This window comes from Pelobates fuscus, chromosome 6 (assembly GCF_036172605.1).
Source record: "Pelobates fuscus isolate aPelFus1 chromosome 6, aPelFus1.pri, whole genome shotgun sequence".
In the NCBI taxonomy this organism is placed as follows: Eukaryota; Metazoa; Chordata; class Amphibia; order Anura; family Pelobatidae; genus Pelobates; species Pelobates fuscus.
The window spans coordinates 216,636,087-216,657,249 of record NC_086322.1 but is presented as its reverse complement, the minus strand read 5'-3'; the positions used below and the strand labels follow the sequence as shown (position 1 = coordinate 216,657,249).

Here is a 21,163-nt window from a genome sequence, read left to right as displayed (position 1 = left end):
GGCCCTGAAACGCACACGTGTGAAGGAAACTGACTGCTGTTATATTACTGTCAAAAAAAATTAGTTTTTTTTAAATGCAAGCTATTGTGCCCCCAAAACGTTAGTGTGTGGGGGTGCTGGAATGACGTGGGCCAACGGGAGCCTGAATCAACTTTTGGCTCCCACTGCCCCTTTAAGAGCGAGCTCGTGACTCGAGCCGTGCTCCTAGTGCCAGGCGGGCCACGTGACCGGTCACTGCGGTCAGTGCACGCGGCTAAGTCAGAAGAGGAGATCAAGCAGCATGCGGCTCGTGTGGAGGCAGGAGTGATCCAGCCACGCGCAGCTCACGCTTAGGAGCCAGGTCAGTCCCAGGATAAGGTAAATACAGCCACAGCCACTTATCCCAATCACACACCTTTCCTAACGTCCTATCCCATTAAAAGCATATTACCGCGTATTTAATAAAACAGACCCCCTACTTCATCCAGGTTACCGATCGATGGTTCAATATTCTGAGCCCTCTCTGATTTACTGTACACAACTATTCGATATTCCCACAAATTTTATATAGCATTTTAGGTTTGTTTGAGACCACCTTAAAAATATTGGATATCGCTAAAAATCATGATCACTATATACTTTCTCTACAAACCTCTAAAACGAACCAAACTACTCATCCATCCGCTATACCACTTTATCCCACCTAGAACTAGTGCCCAGTTAAAATACTTGACTCTAACTTACCCACACTCAGTCATGCCACACACATTTCACCACTACGCTCACTGAATCCCTCTGACTACGGCTAAATTCATCTTCTACATCAGAACACTACTCCTAAGATTGGGTTGTATCCATGTCCTGGGTCTTTCATTTAGAATAGGGGCAGCTTCAGTCTCCTTCAACACTGACACTCCAGTGCATATTATTAAAAGATTGGGCAGATGGAAATCCTCAGTCTACAACCGATATATTCCTCATCCCGAGAAAGAAATGAGGAAAGCTTTTAAAAGTTTGGCTTTGTAAATTTGATGCAAAAAGTGTGTTTTTCTTTAATACCTTTTCACCCTCTTTGCATGAACCCAATTTACATATATTACTAATATGTTTCTGAACATATATATTATATTATTCATTCACTCACTCTCTGGGCCGGCCTAAGACATCATGCTGCCTAGGTCCAACGATAAATGACTATGGGGTATAATAAACACAGGTTACTGGCTATGGGAGGGGGGGGATAATGTATAATAAACACAGGTTACTGGCTATGGAGGATAATGTATAATAAACACACAAAAAAAAAGATTGCAGCTTCAGAATTAATCTAAATGGTATGCTGTCTAGGAGGTGGGAGGGTCTGCTGCTGATTGGCTGGAATGTGTCTGCTGACTGTGAGGTACAGGGTCAAAGTTTACTCAATGATGACGAATAGGGGGCGGACCGAACATCACATATGTTCGCCGTCCGTGGCGAACAAGCTATGTCCAACAGGAACTATTCGCCTGCGAACCGTTCCGGACATCACTAATTGAGATCAATAAGTCATCTGCGTAAAGACATATATTTGCTTCTACTTCTTCTATTATCATACCTCTTATTCCTAAATTTTCTCTGATGGTTATGGCGAATGGTTCGATTGAGAGAATGTATAGCAGGGGCGATAGTGGACACCCCTGTCTCGTCCCGTTGTTAACGTCGAACCATTGTGAGCATATATCATATCCTATTATTCTTGTTGATGGACCTTTATAGAGAGCCCCGATTGCAAGTGCAATCCAACCTTCCAACCCGAATGCAGTTAAAACTTTATTCATATATCCCCATCCGACCCTGTCGAAAGTCTTTTCTGCATCGATCAACAGGGTCAGAAGGGGCATTGCAGTTTTATCCAAACATAGTGGTGATCAATTTGTACTTGGTCAAATAGGTACAGATCAAACTGCGAGATACCAAATTATCAGGTACGATTACAAATGTACGAGGATAGGTGTTGTGATTGAATATATTATGTTACTTACACATGACAATTTAATCATTTGTAGATCCTTAAGCTGGCATGTTTTCACTTTCCTTAACTTGAAATTGAAGAACTGTGGTTGATACAGCTTCAAATATTATAACAAAAAACAAATCTAAATTTCTAAGGAAAAGTGCTATTGTAGTCAGGGCCGGTGCAAGGAATTTTGGATGCACATGAAACCAAGCATTTTGCCGCCTGACCCCCACCCCACCAAAAAAAATGCATCTTCATCGGTTTATCTTGAAACCCCCCTTTGAATTTCCTACCACCCTTTAGATTATTTTATCCCCCCCTTTAGTGTGTTTTACACCCCTTTGTGTGTCTCCTACTTACCTCAACCCCTTTGTGTGTCTCGTACCACAAGTATTACTCAAATATATTCATTATATAGAAATATAAAACCTACTTGCATGGCCTTGGGAACCTAGATTAAAGTGGTATCTTCTTCACATACACTTTTACAGTATCCGATAAAAAACCATAGGGCTAGCACAGTAGAATTAAACAGGGCAAGCACACCCTCTCCAGAACTAGTGTATTTGTTGAGTGACGGTGCAGGTCCAAACAGCAGATACCTTCTTTCAAGAAGAAGGATAATGTCTCAATCGTGATATATATACTTTTTTTAAATTGAAATGCTTAATATCTTAATTTACAATGTAGCATAATCCAAAAGAGGGGAGCCTAGTGCTGGCCATTGGTTGATTTTGTGCACTATTACAGTATAGCAGCGTTATAGCGTATAGTTATACCCACTATACACTATGTGCAATATAACGTGACAGTCACTATACACATTGCTACAGTCTTTATAATAATATCGCTTGTACACAATATGGAGTATCAAACTGTTGATATTATAAATGCCACTTACAAAGGCATACTGGGTACATCTGTACACGTTTCATATTCTTCCGAAGACACATCTGGAGATAAAGGTGTTTCTTTTTCCTGCACTTCAGAAGCCCTTCTGGATGTCTCTTTATCTAGAACTTCTTTAAGTCTGATTAATTGTCCAGGTAACAATGCCAAAAAATTTGGAACAGACATCTAAACACAAAGTAAATATCATTATTATTAAACACCTTGCTTGTTTCATATGCCTGTCTTAAAGGGACAGGACTTGCCTTATTTAAAACTGCAGTGAAAACACATTTAAACAAATATACAAAGTAAGAAAAACTTTGAAAAGTATAAAATAAACACTTAGAAACTTACTAGAAACCTGGCTAGATTGCATTTTCTGACACAGCTCTCACTGAGTTTCTTCAGCTTCCCCCCAGCCCCCTTCCCTACCCAATTCAGTTTGACAGAAACAGGAGAGAGAATCCTGACACTTGAGCTTGCACTGAATGATTCATGCATGATCAGACAACCTTCTCTTCACCCCCTGTCAAGATGTTGCAAAATGAAGAGATCTAACAAATGCACATGTCTAAATCTGCCAGGCATGCCCAATGCAATTTCCAACATTCCTAGGAATAGGACACTGATTGGTTAGCTTAGTGTCCCCCCTGGAGTGGCTGTGGAAAGCATAAGAAAGAAGAAGCAGGTAAATATGAAGATAAATAAATAGGTTTTAAAAATCATATGTACCAGCTTTTTTCCAGCTTGCAGAGTGAGTCAACTGTCTCATTCAAAGCTAAAGCTTTTGAATGAGACAGTTGTCTCAAAGTGATGCATGACCCATGTCATGTCATGTCATCTTCATAGCTTTCACTTTTTTTTTTTTTTTTTTTTTTTTTTTTTTACTTTCAGTGAAGGATTCTTTGAAGTAGCTAAAATAAATAGAAAGGTGAAATGTTGGGTGGGCTTACTACACCTATTTATGCTACTGATAACATTAAAGCAAATTGTATTTACTACTGCAATTTATGCTATCAAGTACTCCTGTATAATACCATAGCAAAAATCAATGAATATCTGCAATCCAGATATTCCATAAAGGCAAACTGCCAATCCGAGATTAATTAAAGGGACATTATATTCACCAGAACAACTACAGCTTCGTGTTGTTGTTCTGGTGAGTATAGTCAGTCCCTGCAACGTTATTGTTGTAAACAATGCCTTTCTATAGAAAAGGCAGTGTTCACATTGCAGTCTAGAGACACCTCCAGTGGCCACTCATTAGATGGCCACTAGAGGTGCTTCTTGGGGCAGTCCTGCACAGTGTACGACATGGACATTCAGCGTCTCCATGCTCTGCATGTTAAAACTGAACTTTTGCCATAGAGATGCATTGATTCAATGCATCTCTATGAGAATATGCTGATTGGCCAAGCCAGCATTCGGCCCAAACCCCTTGACAATCTCAGCCAATCAATGCTTTTCTTAAGGGAAAGCATTGGATTGGCTGAGATAATCAATTCTGACGATTTCAGCCAAGGGAGGCGGACCAGGGGTGGGGCCAGCATCTGTATAAAGAAGAAAAAAATGCACAAAAAAAAAAATATATACACAAGTACACCTAACCAACTCAATGGTAGGAATATGCAGAGGTACTTAACTGCGTGTAAGATGGGTGGGGCCAGCATCATCACATGGAAACAAAGTACTTTTTTTTTTACTTTTAAGTGGGAGGCATGCTACCTAAATATTAGTATTAACACTGTAGGGTCAGGATTACACATTTGTACCTTTAAGGTAATAACACCAAAATGTTTTAATTTCCTTTCAAAGATAAATTATCCAAATAGTACATAAGGGTTTGACATTCGGATAATTATGACGCACAAAATATTTTTTTTAATTAATCTGCGCTATTTTAAGGACATACAGCAGTATTGGAATGATGTTGGATTTGGAGCTTATTCAGATCAGTCTGGAGGTAGCTTGAAACATTTCAGAGGGAAATATCTTCTGTGGACTATCTCCTGCGTAATGTTTGCAAAAGCCCCAGTATGAAAGACAATTATGCTTACAGTTGAGGTAACAAGAAGAAGGCAGATATACTCACTTAAACCACTCACTCTACAATACTGCCATCTTCTTCTGGCTCCTTGTTTAGAAAATCCTAGCAGATTCATAGCTACTCAATATGTGAGACAGAACTAGTAGGTCTGTAGAAGGCCACAGGTTCTTCCACAGATGATCTCATGCATGCCCACTGAGGTACCATAGGCCTTTTATGAGCATCACAAAAATGCCTGAAGTAAAATGGCAACAGAAGCTCTGCCTATTATCACATTTTGCCAAAATAGTAGTAGTGTATATCAAAAATAAAAAAAGCTACTGCACCACATCTATATTGGCCAATAGTTTAAAGGGACACATAATAATATATAATATATATAAAATAAATACAAATCACTGCTTAGTAGATAAACCCTGAACGAAACATTGCATGCATTTACATATGCATTTTTTTTATTAGGAGTAAATCTGAAAACCACTTGCAAAACATGTAGATCTCTCATCTGCTGCCTTTGCAAACCCTCCCCTTCTAATACCGCCCAGGCTATCTTTGGCTGTCCAATCACAGACTTCCCAAATGAGAAGTCTTTTTGCAAGGCAGGGTCTTCTGGGTTATTGCTACCTCTTGAGTTTAGCTCCACTGAGCTAAACAACCAGGAAGTAACATAACCAGTTGTCTGCTTGAAAGCCAGGGGGGTGAAACTAGGTGAATTTATAAAGGTGTCAATTACCTATAGAAATCTGCACTATTTTCAAAATGAAAAAATAAGAAACACTCTTTGTAACACTCCTAAAGCACTAAAGCAAAGAGATTGGGATGGAATGATTCAGCAACAAGTTTGGTACATTGTATTTACTGGAGCACTGCTGCTTAAACTAGTAAAAATTAACAAAATCTTCCTTAACAGATTCAAATATTAATATATCAATATATCAGGGTACCTCAACCACCGTGAGAATGAAGCCCTTCCACTCTTCAGCTTCTTCTGTAAGTTCTGTCTGTGCAATTAAAATTTAAATATTTTTTTTTTACTTTCATTTTATTGTAAAAAAAAAAAAATGTCCCTATGTTATGTTACCATTTATACATGTTATGTTTTACCAATTTGTTTCAAATATATTTTATTAATACATTTTGTCAATAATAATACAATGTAAACAAAATAGGAATTAAAATATCAATAACAAAAATGGGGGAATACAATTAACAAACATCATCCAATAGTATGTTGTAAATATATGTTAAATAAATATTATAGTAGTAAAATGTATAAATTATAACGTTAAAATGTCACATGTGTTGCGAGAAGTTGGTGCTTTTGTGAAAAAATAAAGCTAAGACAATAATATTTTGCCATCCGGTCTGGTCTAGGTCCAAAGAAAAACGTATAGACCAAAATGGCCCCTGACGTACTCCTCTCAGAGTGCTCATTCAGGTTTCCGTAAATTAACAGCAGCAGAATATGATCTACAGGCTGATTCACAACACTTAATTTGAAAGACATTTTGTAAAATCTCAGTCGTACACGGAACAGTATCAGACTTCCAGTAATGAGGAAGAACTGAGGTAGCACAAAAAAAATATTTCAACCTGGGCAAATTCTCTGGGAGTTTCTTGGTGTAACAACTGGAACTTGGTTTGTAATGGTATGTGTTACTCCAATAGGTGTTAAGCCTATGACACAACCCAATAAAATGTGAAATAGTGTGCCTACACTCCCTCCAACATGTATTAGTTCTAGATAAATGTAGCCTAAAGAGTCTGCAGGGAATGTTTTACCAATAATAATGTTATTCACATGTATTTTTGCAAGCTTTACTCCTTTTTAAAACTGATATATTGGGAGGCTTGTACTTACCCGCAACAACGGAATCATTTAAAAAATATATATATATACTTTTTAGGAGGAAAAAAATATGTGGCAGTAAGGTTTATGTCATTTTTTTTTTCTCATTTGCCCTTTAGCTTCCAAAAAAACAATATTTCAAATATAATTGTGCTACCATACCATACAATACTACCATACCACCACACCATACCATACAATACAATACTACCATACCATACCACCATACCACCACACCATACTACCATACAATGTGGACAGAAAATCAACAAAAATGGCAGCACTTAGATATTGAAATCAGCCGGATGGAAAATAATAAATATATATATATATATATATAAATAATACACACACTATATATATATATATATATATATATATATATATATATATACACATATATATATACACATATATATATACACATATATATATACACACATACATACAAGTGTAGTAGCACTCACCCTTTCAATGAATAAGTAAAAAACTGCCTTGGTGCAATCCCACGCTGGGTATGTAAAGCAAGAAGGAAAGAGATGCACTCTCAGGTCTTTGTAGAAAAAACTCGATATTATTTAATAACAGGTAGCATACATCTGATCGACGTTTCGACCTCTTCAGGTCTTCCTCATGATCAGTATACAAACATATAAAACACAAATATATAGGCAACATAGGAGGAGTTACTCACCAAACAAACAGTGTACACCGGTTTCCATTAGTCCGAACCCGGAAGTGCAAGTGGAGCGTCATGTGACGCGTGACACGTGACGTATGGGCGTGGCCATTACTATGACGTGGTTGCTAGGAAACGGGTAAACTAAACCCGAGCAAGTATGTAGTGAACGTGGAACAGCTTGGATTAGGCAGAGAATTATCTGTGCAATAAAGTGAAAGGGCATAAAGCCCTGTGGAGTATACAGGAATATAATACCTACCAAATAGCATAGTATACACACAATAAAGTGATCACCACTAATAGTGAGGACTCAAAGGTCCATTTCTATGAAAAAAGAGACTATATTGATATTGGTCCAGTATCTGACATACACCAATTAATGTGACCATATGTATGTGGATCTGAAGTAGTGTAACATGCACCCAGTAGGAACAATACAAAGAACAAATGCATAATACATAACACATACAGGATCTCAGGACTCCCCTAGACCCAATTTTAGGTTTAGAACGAAGATCCGTAAACCCACCTTCCAAACTGTTGATGCCAGTTCTGGTGATTCCACCTCTGACCCTGAGTCTGGAATATATTTAGCCTACCTGGCATTTTCACCCCCCTTTCCTTGCTACTATAGACTCTGCAGTCTTTATTTGAAGTATCTATTTCCTTGTATTTACATGATATACAGACTATATGGATTAGTCCTTTTTTCCTCTGTTTTGGCTTGAATGTGGTTTCAGTCCACTACCTATAGATTATCATTGAATACCTACCGTATTTTTCGCTCCATAAGACGCACTTTTTTTCCCCTCAAAAGTGAGGGGAAATGTCTGTGCGTCTTATGGAGCGAATATGAAGCTTTACTTACCTGTCTTGTAGCGTTGGCCAGCAGCACAGGGCGCACCGCGGTACTGGAACTTCAATTTCAGGTTCCGGTTTCCGGCGGGACTGAAAGGAAGTGCGCACTCAGCTCAGATCTCAGAAGCCATCCAGACTCGGGCCTGGTTAGTTCTTGTATGGGAGACCACTAGTAACCTACCTCAGGTGCCATACGCCTTTGTCCTAATCTTCATTTTTTTTTTTTATGAATCTCTAATTAAAGTCTTCACATAGTACCGTATACTCATTTGAATATTCTGTATATTTTGTGCCCATGTTATGCTTGATTTAATTGGATGTGTTATGTATTATGCATTTGTTCTTTGTATTGTTCCTACTGGGTGCATGTTACACTACTTCAGATCCACATACATATGGTCACTTTAATTGGTGTATGTCAAATACTGGACCAATATCAATATAGTCTCTTTTTTCATAGAAATGGACCTTTGAAAAAAGACCCGTTATTTACTCTCCATAAGTTTAAAGGGTAATCCAGATGTGGACCCCTTGCTCACGGTGCCTAGAGAGATATCAGCTATGCCTCACTGATGATGCCTAACAAGGCTGAAACGATCGTCTGGGGTTGCTGTATCTCTCGTGCAGAGAGAACTTGCTGGCATTTCGGATCTGGACTGCCCGTATGGGTGGGACCAGTCTGATATGCTTCAGATATGTTCTCTCTGTAATGGCACAAGATGAGCTAAAACCAGCTTGAGTTCTGAGCGGGGACCCACCGAAGGGCAGGCTATTTCAGCTGCTGTCCGTTCTCCGAATACTCTTGCGACCCGTTTTTTTCTCATTATATTCCTGTATACTCCACAGGGCTTTATGCCCTTTCACTTTATTGCACAGATAATTCTCTGCCTAATCCGAGCTGTTCCACGTTCACTACATACTTGCTCGGGTTTAGTTTACCCGTTTCCTAGCAACCACGTCATAGTAATGGCCATGCCCATACGTCACGTGTCACATGACGCTCCACTTGCACTTCCGGGTTGGGACTAATGGAAACCGGTGTACACTGTTTGTTTGGCGAGTAACTCCTCCTATGTTGCCTATATATTTGTGTTTTATATGTTTGTATACTGATCATGAGGAAGACCTGAAGAGGTTGAAACGTCAATCAGATGTATGCTACCTGTTATTAAATAATATCTAGTTTTTTCTACAAAGACCTGAGAGTGCATCTCTTTCCTTCTTGCTATATATATATATATATATATATATATATATATATATATATATATATATATATATACACACACACATACATACACACACACACACACACACACGCAATAGTAGAATAGAATGGGCATAAGGAAAGGAACACTGAAAGAAAGAATTACATAATAGTGTCACTTTAATTTGTAATACGAAGAATTTAGGTAAGATTTCATTATACAAATCGACTTAAGACACTTTCCAAGGTAACTTGAGACAGACTTGTGGTTAGTTAGCTCTTATAAATTCAACTTATAAACCAGCTTCCAGCTGGCCAAGATAAGAAGAACTTGTTAATAACTAACTTGCTAATAACTTGTAAACTACATTTTGGAATACTCAGGGAAAATCAGAGTTGTGCTGAAAATAATGAGATTGTTGCTTTGAGCAAAACAGAGCTGCTTAAAATTGTGTTCTACCCCACTCCTCTCTTCGTGAACCCAAATACTTCCACAAGTTGAACTTTCTAGCTTAGTAGCTATAATAGATAAAAAAAAAAAAAAAATCAGAACAAACATATGGCAGTTCCTACGACACATTTCATATTTTAAGGACTTTGTGCTTACTGAAAAACACAGAAGGAACATTTGTGACTGGTGGTGAATAATGCCAACAAGAAGACTGTTTTGTGCCCAACAAGATATAAAAGAGGATATTGTTTCAGGCATGATATGGTAAACATGGGAGTGTTCCAGCGGAGATTTCTTTTTGAATTGCACATTTAATCAGAAAGGATAATCATACTCACCCTTATATGAACTTCCTCATTCTCCAAGGTCAAAACTACTCCTGTCCACTGATTGGTCACTGAATATTGGTCTGCCACAGACATCATATTCTGTAGGTCAATTTTATCTGTGAACTACACAATTACAATCCAATAAATTAAAGTACTGAGAGTGATCAAAGCATGTTATTTTGTTACATACATTTACTCTGCTTAAAAGATAACGTATTATCAATACTAATTAATAATACAATGTCAACCATTTATAATGTCCTTTGTACTGTGTTACAAACTCAATTTTGCAAAAACATTTTTATCACTAACCAAAGGAATGTTGTGAATGAAGCAACAAATGTTATTTTTTCCCCAATTAAACTGTGACAGAAAAAAATTGACTTTCCAGGCATCTACAGTTTGCCTCCTCAAACACCCCTGCTGACTCTGTTTAGCAGGGACAGTACCTATTTTGGGGCCAAATCCCCACTCACACCCCTCTTTGTCCATTTGAAATGTTGGGAGGTATATGTATATACCAGTGTCTGTGTACATGAATTTGTGTGTATGTCTGTATATATGTATCAATGTGTGTATGAATGTATGTGTGAACATTAATGTAAGTACATGTGAATATTAATGTGTATGTATATGTATATGAATGTCAGTATGTCTGTGTAATCAAGTAATTTCCCAAACAAAAGGAGGTAGTTGTGGTGTAAGGGAGACTTTTTTTGCGGTTTAGGGGGTCCCAAATTACATTTACACCCTGGGTGCCATGTAAATCAAAAGTACACCTCTGAAAACATTAATATAATAAAAAATATTCATTGTTGAAAATTGTTGAGCTGGCAGCTGGCTAAATAATGCGTTCAAATATGTTCACAAAACTCTGTGAAAACCTTTCCTCCCTATATTAATTAAAGGTAAACAATGCAGAAGTTTCAAATGTTTATTTTTAATAAGTGTTCTGTGTTTATTTACTGGGAGTAAAAAACAAAAAACAAAAAAAAAAAAAAAAAAAAAAAAAACAGTCAGAAGCTCTGTCTGAACCGAAATTAAAACATGGAATGTATTAATATATTCCTGATCCTCACCACCATAGTGCCCAAGAAGGGTTATTTGACACTGATAAAGCAAATGGAAAGTTTTATAGGTTTTTGTTTTTTAATGTTTAATTATATCCTATATGTTTGTGTGTGTTTACTGGTTTAAGTTAGAAAGCAAGTGGAAAGTTAAAACAGAATCATGAAAGCCCAAATGGACACTACAGTCACCATATTGCATACCAAAGCTGACAAGTTGTACATTTATCGTTTGATCTCCCACCCCTTCTTTACATTTCCTGGCAATTTTAGCAGAACTTATCATTCTGACAAGTTATGAATGGATCCTTGTGAACGACATATATAAATTAGGGTTCAAAATGTTTACTTGAGCATGTAGGCATGTGTAGCACATTGCAAACTAAGCAAAATGCCCACATGGACATAAATAGATGACACGAAGAACTGGCACTGGTAGAAACATCTTGTTCTGGTCTCATGTGACTGACAGGTCCCTCACAGTTCTCTGCCCTACAGGGGTTTATAGGATATGTTATGTATCCCACACCTGCAGTTCCAATCATCACATGGGATGATTGGGACTACATTGTAAACTTACAAGGGCCAAATGTCACATCATAGCTCCTATCAGTCTACACACAGATCAGTTTAGTGGGCTGTGTTTTGGTAATCATACATGCATACTCTATGGCTCAGCTTTTCAGGGAGCAGAGAAATCCTTTCCTGTTATGCCTACATTCCCGAGTTTTTTGACCTGCCTGATTGACAGTCCTGGAGGAAGTGACAGTGGGCTCAGAGAACAGATATCAAGCACTATTATGCAGTAATGCAAAGTAGGTATGGAGCTTAGACAGGCCCTTTCAACTAAATATAAGTATTCACAGCAATGTTAACAATGTACTGATGGCTAACATCACTGTGATTAACTTTCAAATGATATACTACATTATTACAATTTTATCCGAAATCATATTTAAAATTATAGTAAAAAGTTTACACTACTTCATTTCTGATTATCTAATCCATGGGTGTCCAAACTTTAGGCTTCGCTGGGCCGAATTGAGCGCAGAGGAGCTGCCTTGGGCAGCACATAACATCATTAATTTATACAATAAAATATTTAAAAGGCCTTTTCTTACATTTGTTTAATAGATAACTCCATTATATGTTATCCTTATGTTGGATTGCTACATTTAAGGATACCAACTTGGAGAATGATCTATAAACAAATACACATATAAACAAACACACACACAAGCACAGACATACACAATCACAGGCACACACATACATTCACACACACAAAGACCCACACACTCACAGAACTATACACACAGACACATACATAAACACATATATAATCACAGACCCACACACAATCACAAACGCAGACCTATCTGCACAATCACAAATTTACACACACGCATACAATCACAGACCTATACACACAGTCACATACATACACTCATAATCCCAGATGTACACATACACAATTACAGACCCACACACGCATACACAATCACAAACCTATACACACAGACACACACATACAATCGTAGACCTTTCTGCACAATCACAAATTTACACACACACATACAATCACAGACCTATACACAGTCACATACATACACTCATAATCACAGATGTACACACACAATTACAGACCCACACATATATAATTATAGACCTATACACACACACACACAAAATCACAGACCTTTACACATGCACCTACAATCACACCTATTCACACAATCACAAAAAACAGACACACACACAATCACAGACCCACATACACAATCGCAGACCCAAACACACACAATCACAGATATACACAATCACAAATACAAACACATAATCACTGATTTAGGCAGACCCCCCCCCAAACACATACACAATCACTGACAAAACAAACACAAACATTACATTCATACTTAAGAGGTTCACCCAACCATCCTACCTTGCTCTGGGAGCGCTGGAATCGATCCTCTGTCCCTGGTGGCTAGCGGTTGCTGCTGAGGTGAAATCTCTGTGCTCATCCTGCACAGGTCCCTCTCGCTCCCAGCAGTGATGCCGATTAAGGAATTACGTCATATACCGGTGGCCAGTTCACTGCAGGGCGCACAAGGGAGCTGTCCAGGAGAAGCACTGTATGTAAAGGGCACCCCTGCCTCCCTCACCGCCCAGCAGGGCGGACGACAACTGGGCCGCGGGTTGGACACCCTGCTCTCATCCTTTCCTGTTATGTCAACAGCATAGTGATAAAGACTACAAATATGGAGTCCACAGTCACATACACAAGGTGACCGGCAACACCGGGTGTGCTCACACATACTAGGAATTCTCAGATCCCTAGTTTGGGGGCTTAACAACTAAGTGCAGTGATTCTATATATGTCTTCCCAGAGAGAAGGACATTTGCCATGGGGAATAACATTTAGGTCTGGCTTGTAGCACATGACTTAAAAACTTTATTTAGGTTTGCATGAGTAAAATATTATGAGGGGGGGGGGGGGAATGTAACTATAAATAGGACAATTACAAGAAAACTTACAGGAACGATAGGTTGAAGAGGACCCTGCTCAAACGAGCTTACAGTATATAGGAGGTGGGGTGTAAAACACATTAGGACAGGAAATAGCAGTCAAATAAGGTAGGAGTGAAGCAGAGCTGGAGGAGAGAGTAAAGTACTGCCCTTCAGGAGAGAGCAAGAGACAGGTATGTGAGGTAGAGGTTACTCTGGGAGGCCATAAGCTTTCATAAAGAGATGGGTTTTAAGGCACTTCTTAAACGATTGAAGACTAGAGCAGAGTCTGATGGCGGTAGGCAGGCTATTCTTTTATATTTCTATATCAATATATAATAATATATAGCTCATGCTCCTGCACTATTATCAAGTGCTTGCATTGTACTGTCTGACAACTGTCTGGGCAACTAAAGCAGGGCAGCACCTAAAAAGCGTAACTGTCCAGACTGTTGTGAGGCCTGTATTAGTATAAATGTAGATTATATAAAGGACTATGCCACTAAAAGGGCAGGTGCTCTGCGTGCCTACTCAGACTATGTGCCATAAAAAAAAGATTGGAGTGGTGGTTTACACAGGTATTGTAACTATTTTGACAGTGTAGGAATGCAATGAGAAATCAGACAGCCTTAGGTGTTTTAGAACCATCAAATGATATTGAACAGCGATAACTGAGCCTATTCAATTTTTTTTCTACACTCAAAGAATATATCAGGTACTGAAAAGTATGTATGTCAATTCTAAAACAACACTTTTGGCCTGGTGCTGTGCACTAAATAGAGCCACTGGTTTAAAGCCTTTGGTCAACAAATCTAGATTAAAAATACAACTTACCATTTCTTGTTTTTTGTCATTGTAAAGGAAAAGTTTTGTTCCACGCAGTTCAGTCCAATATTTTGTCTCCTGTAGATTAGAAAGCATTAGATTAAAAGACAGAATTTCACAATGAATAAACCAGTTGCTAAAATGGATATAAAACACACTATTTCCAACAATGGAAATAATGAAAATATGTCTTCAGATGTATTCAGGCAGAGTTAAAACATGAGTATATACAGGGATATTCAGTACAGTAAGAACTGCTGGGAATTCAATGGAATATCAAAATTAAAGCCACAATTGCCCAATTGGAAAGATTCTCATCTATGCCTCTGTTTAGGTTACTTCGTCCTTTAATTTGAAATTCACTTTGAATTCCCAACAATTCCCAAAAGAGTGCCTAAGAATATTGAGAAATGACAACAAATCAAATCGCTTGTCCTTCAGGGAGTCCTTGCTGAGTTCTCAAGCTTGCTTTAGCTAAACTTGCGCCGTTACAGAGATAACCATTTGCTTGTCAGACTGATTCTATCCTCAAAAGCAGTCCCGATCCAAAATGCTGGTCAGCTCCCTCAGCACAAAAAATTAGGTGTTGCAGATACTCCCTAGACACATAAAGCAAGGGATCCATATCTCCATTTTCCCCTTACCATACGGAATCCCTAGATTTTACTAAATGTCAATAATTCTTGAAAGAACACATTTAATTTCACTTTAAAACAGCCTCCATACACACTTCCTGAATAAGAGGTGTGCAGTGACCTTGAACCGTGTTTCAGAGAAAACTTTTGATTCAAACAAAAAAGGGGGGGGGGGGATTTTGAGGTCATGTAAAACCATAGACCCCTAAACAACACATCACACACACACACACACACACACACAGAGGGGCTGGGAGGGGGAGAGACACACACACACACACACACACACACACACAGAGGGGCTGGGAGGGGGAGAGACACACACACAGAGGGGCTGGGAGGGGGAGAGACACACACACACACACAGAGGGGCTGGGAGGGGGAGAGACACACACACACACACACACACACAGAGGGGCTGGGAGGGGGAGAGACACACACACACACACAGAGGGGCTGGGAGGGGGAGACACACACACACACACACACACACACAGAGGGCTGGGAGGGGGAGAGACACACACACACAGAGGGGCTGGGAGGGGGAGAGGCACACACACACACAGAGGGGCTGGGAGGGGGAGAGACACACACACACACACACACACACACACACACACACAGAGGGGCTGGGAGGGGAGAGACACACACACACACACACACACACAGAGGGGCTGGGAGGGGGAGAGACACACTCACACAGATGGGCTGGGAGGGGGAGAGACACACACACAGAGGGGCTGGGAGGGGGAGAGACACACACACAGAGGGGCTGGGAGGGGGAGAGACACACACACAGAGGGGCTGGGAGGGGGAGAGACACACACACAGAGGGGCTGGGAGGGGGAGAGACACACACACAGAGGGGCTGGGAGGGGGAGAGACACACACACAGAGGGGCTGGGAGGGGGAGAGACACACACACAGAGGGTCTGGGAGAGGGAGAGACACACACACAGAGGGGCTGGGAGGGGGAGAGACACACACAGAGGGGCTGGGAGGGGGAGAGACACACACACACAGAGGGGCTGGGAGGGGGAGAGACACACACACACAGAGGGGCTGGGAGGGGGAGAGACACACACACACAGAGGGGCTGGGAGGGGGAGAGACACACACACACAGAGGGGCTGGGAGGGGGAGAGACACACACACACAGAGGGGCTGGGAGGGGGAGAGACACACACACACAGAGGGGCTGGGAGGGGGAGAGACACACACACACAGAGGGGCTGGGAGGGGGAGAGACACACACACACAGAGGGGCTGGGAGGGGGAGAGACACACACACAGAGGGGCTGGGAGGGGGAGAGACACACACACACAGAGGGGCTGGGAGGGGGAGAGACACACACAGAGGGGCTGGGGGGGAGAGACACACACAGAGGGGCTGGGGGGAGAGACACACACAGAGGGGCTGGGAGGGGGAGAGACACACAGAGGGGCTGGGAGGGGGAGAGACACACACAGAGGGGCTGGGGGGGAGAGACACACACAGAGGGGCTGGGGGGGAGAGACACACACAGAGGGGCTGGGGGGGGAGACACACACACAGAGGGGCTGGGGGGGAGAGACACACACAGAGGGGCTGGGGGGGAGAGACACACACAGAGGGGCTGGGGGGGAGAGACACACACAGAGGGGCTGGGGGGGAGAGACACACACAGAGGGGCTGGGGGGGAGAGACACACACAGAGGGGCTGGGGGGGAGAGACACACACAGAGGGGCTGGGGGGGAGAGACACACACAGAGGGGCTGGGGGGGAGAGACACACACAGAGGGGCTGGGGGGAGAGACACACACAGAGGGGCTGGGGGGGAGAGACACACACAGAGGGGCTGGGGGGGGAGAGACACACACAGAGGGGCTGGGGGGGAAGAGACACACAGACGGGCTGGGAGGGGAAGAGACACACAGACGGGCTGGGAGGGGAAGAGACACACAGACGGGCTGGGAGGGGAAGAGACACACAGACGGGCTGGGAGGGGAAGAGACACACAGACGGGCTGGGAGGGGAAGACACACACAGACGGGCTGGGAGGGGAAGACACACACAGACGGGCTGGGAGGGGAAGAGACACACAGACGGGCTGGGAGGGGAAGAGACACACAGACGGGCTGGGAGGGGAAGACACACACAGACGGGCTGGGAGGGGAAGACACACACAGACGGGCTGGGAGGGGAAGAGACACACAGACGGGCTGGGAGGGGAAGAGACACACAGACGGGCTGGGAGGGGAAGAGACACACAGACGGGCTGGGAGGGGAAGAGACACACAGACGGGCTGGGAGGGGAAGACACACACAGACGGGCTGGGAGGGGAAGACACACACAGACGGGCTGGGAGGGGAAGACACACACAGACGGGCTGGGAGGGGAAGACACACACAGACGGGCTGGGAGGGGAAGAGACACACAGACGGGCTGGGAGGGGAAGAGACACACAGACGGGCTGGGAGGGGAAGACACACACAGACGGGCTGGGAGGGGAAGACACACACAGACGGGCTGGGAGGGGAAGAGACACACAGACGGGCTGGGAGGGGAAGAGACACACAGACGGGCTGGGAGGGGAAGAGACACACAGACGGGCTGGGAGGGGAAGAGACACACAGACGGGCTGGGAGGGGAAGAGACACACAGACGGGCTGGGGGTGATATAAAACCACAAAGCTGTTGAGGGGAAAAGAAACACACAGAGGGGCTGAGAAAGGTGAAAAAGACATACAAAGGGCTTGAGGGAGAAAGAGATATGCAAAGAAGCTGGTCTTGCCTATGGAGCAAAATAGTCTAGCACCTGCCCTGATTGTCTGTCACCAGCATGTTATGCCTGCTGACAACAGTTGCCAGAATGCACAGATTAAACATTAGCCCAAAACGGCCAATTATGCTACCAGAGATAAAATTACACCTCTGGCAGCAAATAATTTTTTCTCTGCATGTGCACTGTTTCATACTTCAAAGCACTGTATTCATAGTACTTGTGGTAGCCCTTTAACCTCTTGAAACCTGTACATTTCTGAAGACGATTTGCAATCTTTAAATGCACCCAGGGCCGGCGCGTCCATAAGGCGGCACAGGCGGCCGCCTTAGGGCGCCAGAGGAGGAGGGGCGCAAAAATCCGAATCCCCTGCCTCTGGCTGGAGACTCGGATTTGTAATCTCACCTCTCTCTCCCTGCAGCCAGCACACAGCAGGAGCAGGGCAGTGAAGTCAGCCGTCCTCCTGATGATGTCAGAAGGGGGCGGGACTTCTACTGCTCCCAGACTCCCCAGCGGTCCTGACTGCAGCTCCAGCCTCCCAGCCGACCACCAGTTGTAAGGTTCTCCCTCCCTGGCCCAATGTAAACTTCTGGGAGGGCAAGGGGGTGGGGGAAGAACTTTAAGCATTTTTTTTTTAGATCAAAACGTTTTTTTTTTCAGCCCCTTTCTACAGCCACTGCCCCACCATACTCCCCCTGCCCCCACCATACGGCCCCTGCCCCCACCATACGGCCCCTGCCCCCAACATACGGCCCCTGCCCCCAACATACGGCCCCTGCCCCCAACATACTCCCCCTGCCCCCCACATACTCCCCCTGCCCCCCACATACTCCCCCTGCCCCCCACATACTCCCCCTGCCCCCCACATACTCCCCCTGCCCCCACCATACTCCCCCGCCACCTCTATAGCCCCTGCCCCCACCATACTGCCCCTCCAAACTTCCCCACCATACTACTCTGCCCCCTTTACAGCCCCTCAATAGCCCCTGCCCCACCATACTACCCCTGCCCCCTCTACTGCCCCATGTGCCCCTCTACAGCACTTCAATTTCCCTCTTTAGCCCCTGCCCCACCATACTGCCCCCTTTACAGCCCCTCTATAGCCCCTGCCCCACCATACTGCCCCTGCCCCCTCTATGCCCCTGCCCCACTATACTGCCCCTGCCCCACCATACTACCCCTGCCCCCTCTACAGCCTCTGCCCCACCATACTACTCCTGCCCCTTAACAGCCCCTCTATAGCCTCTGTCCCCACTCTACTGCCCCATGTGCCCCTCTCCAGCACTTCTATTTCCCTCTATAGCCCCTGCCTCCACCATACTGCCCATGCCCCCTCTACGTCCCTCTATAGCCCCTGCCCCCACCATACTGCCCCATGTGCCCCTCTACAGCACCTCTAGAGCCCCTGCCCCCACCATACTGACCCTGTCCTCCTCTACTGCCCCCTGTGCCACTCTACAGCACCTCTATTTCCCTCCATAACCCCTGCCCCACCATACTGCCCCTCTACAGCTCCTCTATTTCCTTCTACAGCCCCTGCCCTGTCTACAGCCCCTCTTTCCCTCTAAAGCCTCTGCCCCACCATACTGCCCATGCGCCCCCTATACAGCCAATGCCCCCCTCTACAGCCCCTGTCCCCACTATACTGCCCATGCCCCCCTCTATTGCTTTTGTGCCCCCCTCTTTATCCCGTGTGCCTCCTCTATTTCCCTCTACAGCCCCTGCCCCCTGCCTCTGCCCCCCTTTCACACGCCTCTACTGCCCCTGTCTCCCCCCTCTACTTCCTCCACCCGCCTCAACAGCCCCTGTCCCCCCCTCTACTTCCCATTTACCCCCTACCATACTGTTCCTGTGACACCACTTTATTGCCTCAGTGTCCCTCGTTACAGCCAGGGCCCACACCATACTGCCCCTGTGTCCCCCTCTACTGCCTCTGTTTCCCACCATACTGCCCGTTTCCCACCACATTACCCCTTTGCTCCCACCACAGCCCCTGCCCCCACTATACTCCCCCTGCCCCCACACTACAGCCCCTGTTCCCACTTGCAGCCATCAACCTACTTCAGTCCCTAACCCCCTACTACAGCCCCTGTCCCCCTACTACAGCCCCTAACTCTCAACTACAGCCCCTGTCCCCCTACTACAGCCCCTAACTCCTCAATTATTAGCCCCTATTACCCCACTAAAACTCACTACCCCCCCCCCCCCCCCCAAGATTAGGTTCTGGATCTGCCCCTGCTCTGTATACCTCTCTGCATGTCTCTGTATGACTATGTCTGTCTGTGTATGAAAGTGTATGTATGTCTGTGTCTGTATGTCTCTATATGACTGTGTCCGTGTGTTTCTGAATGTCACTGTATGCCTGTGTCTGTATGTCTCTGTATGACCGTATCCATATGTCTCTGTATGCCTTGTTCTGTATATCTTTGTGTGACTGTCTGTGTATATATGTCCCTGCATGCCTGTGTAAGTATGTTTCTGCATGCCTGTATGTATCTGTATGCCTTGTTCTGTATGTCTCTATACGCCTGCATCTTCATGTCTCCGTATGTCTGTGCTTGTATAAATATGTCTTTATTTATCTATATGCCAGTGTCTGCGTGTCTGTATGACTGTATGTCGGTGTACCTGTATGTGTTGATTGTATGACTGTGTGCCTGTATGGCTGTGTTTGTTTGATTGTGTGCCTGCATATTTTTGTGACTATGTGCCTGTATGTGTGTGTAGCTATATATCTATGTCTATATGGCTTGGGAGGGAAAAGTTACACAAAGGAGCCTGAGGGGAAGAGGGACACACAAAGGGGCTGGGGGGGAAAGGAGATACACATGGGGGTTGTAAGAGACATACAAGGGGGTGTAAGACACACTAAAGGGGGGTACAATACACTTCATGGGGATTTCAAAAGGCTGGATATGAGACACCGCTAAAGATACATCTTATTCGTGTGTGGGGGGGGGGGGGGGGGGCGGCAAAATTCATCTTCGCCTGTGTAGCCCAAATTCTATGCACTGGCCCTGAATGCACCCACTATTCAGGATGAGGAGGCACGTTGTTTAAATCACACAAGACCCATAT

General features: G+C 43.7%; 1 protein-coding gene across 2 annotated transcripts in view; it reads right to left on the bottom strand.

Annotated features, from left to right (window-relative positions):
• Nucleotides 1-21,163, bottom strand: part of STAP1 (signal transducing adaptor family member 1) — a 115,428-nt gene that overhangs the window by 57,700 nt on the left and 36,565 nt on the right. For both annotated transcript variants that reach the window (XM_063425337.1, XM_063425338.1), the window contains exons 2-5: nucleotides 14,696-14,764; nucleotides 10,299-10,412; nucleotides 5,858-5,914; nucleotides 2,877-3,052 (exon numbers count right to left, since the gene is read on the bottom strand). In XM_063425337.1, the coding sequence (XP_063281407.1) occupies nucleotides 2,877-3,052; nucleotides 5,858-5,914; nucleotides 10,299-10,412; nucleotides 14,696-14,764 (416 nt within the window). The remainder of the gene's footprint in view (nucleotides 1-2,876; nucleotides 3,053-5,857; nucleotides 5,915-10,298; nucleotides 10,413-14,695; nucleotides 14,765-21,163) is intronic.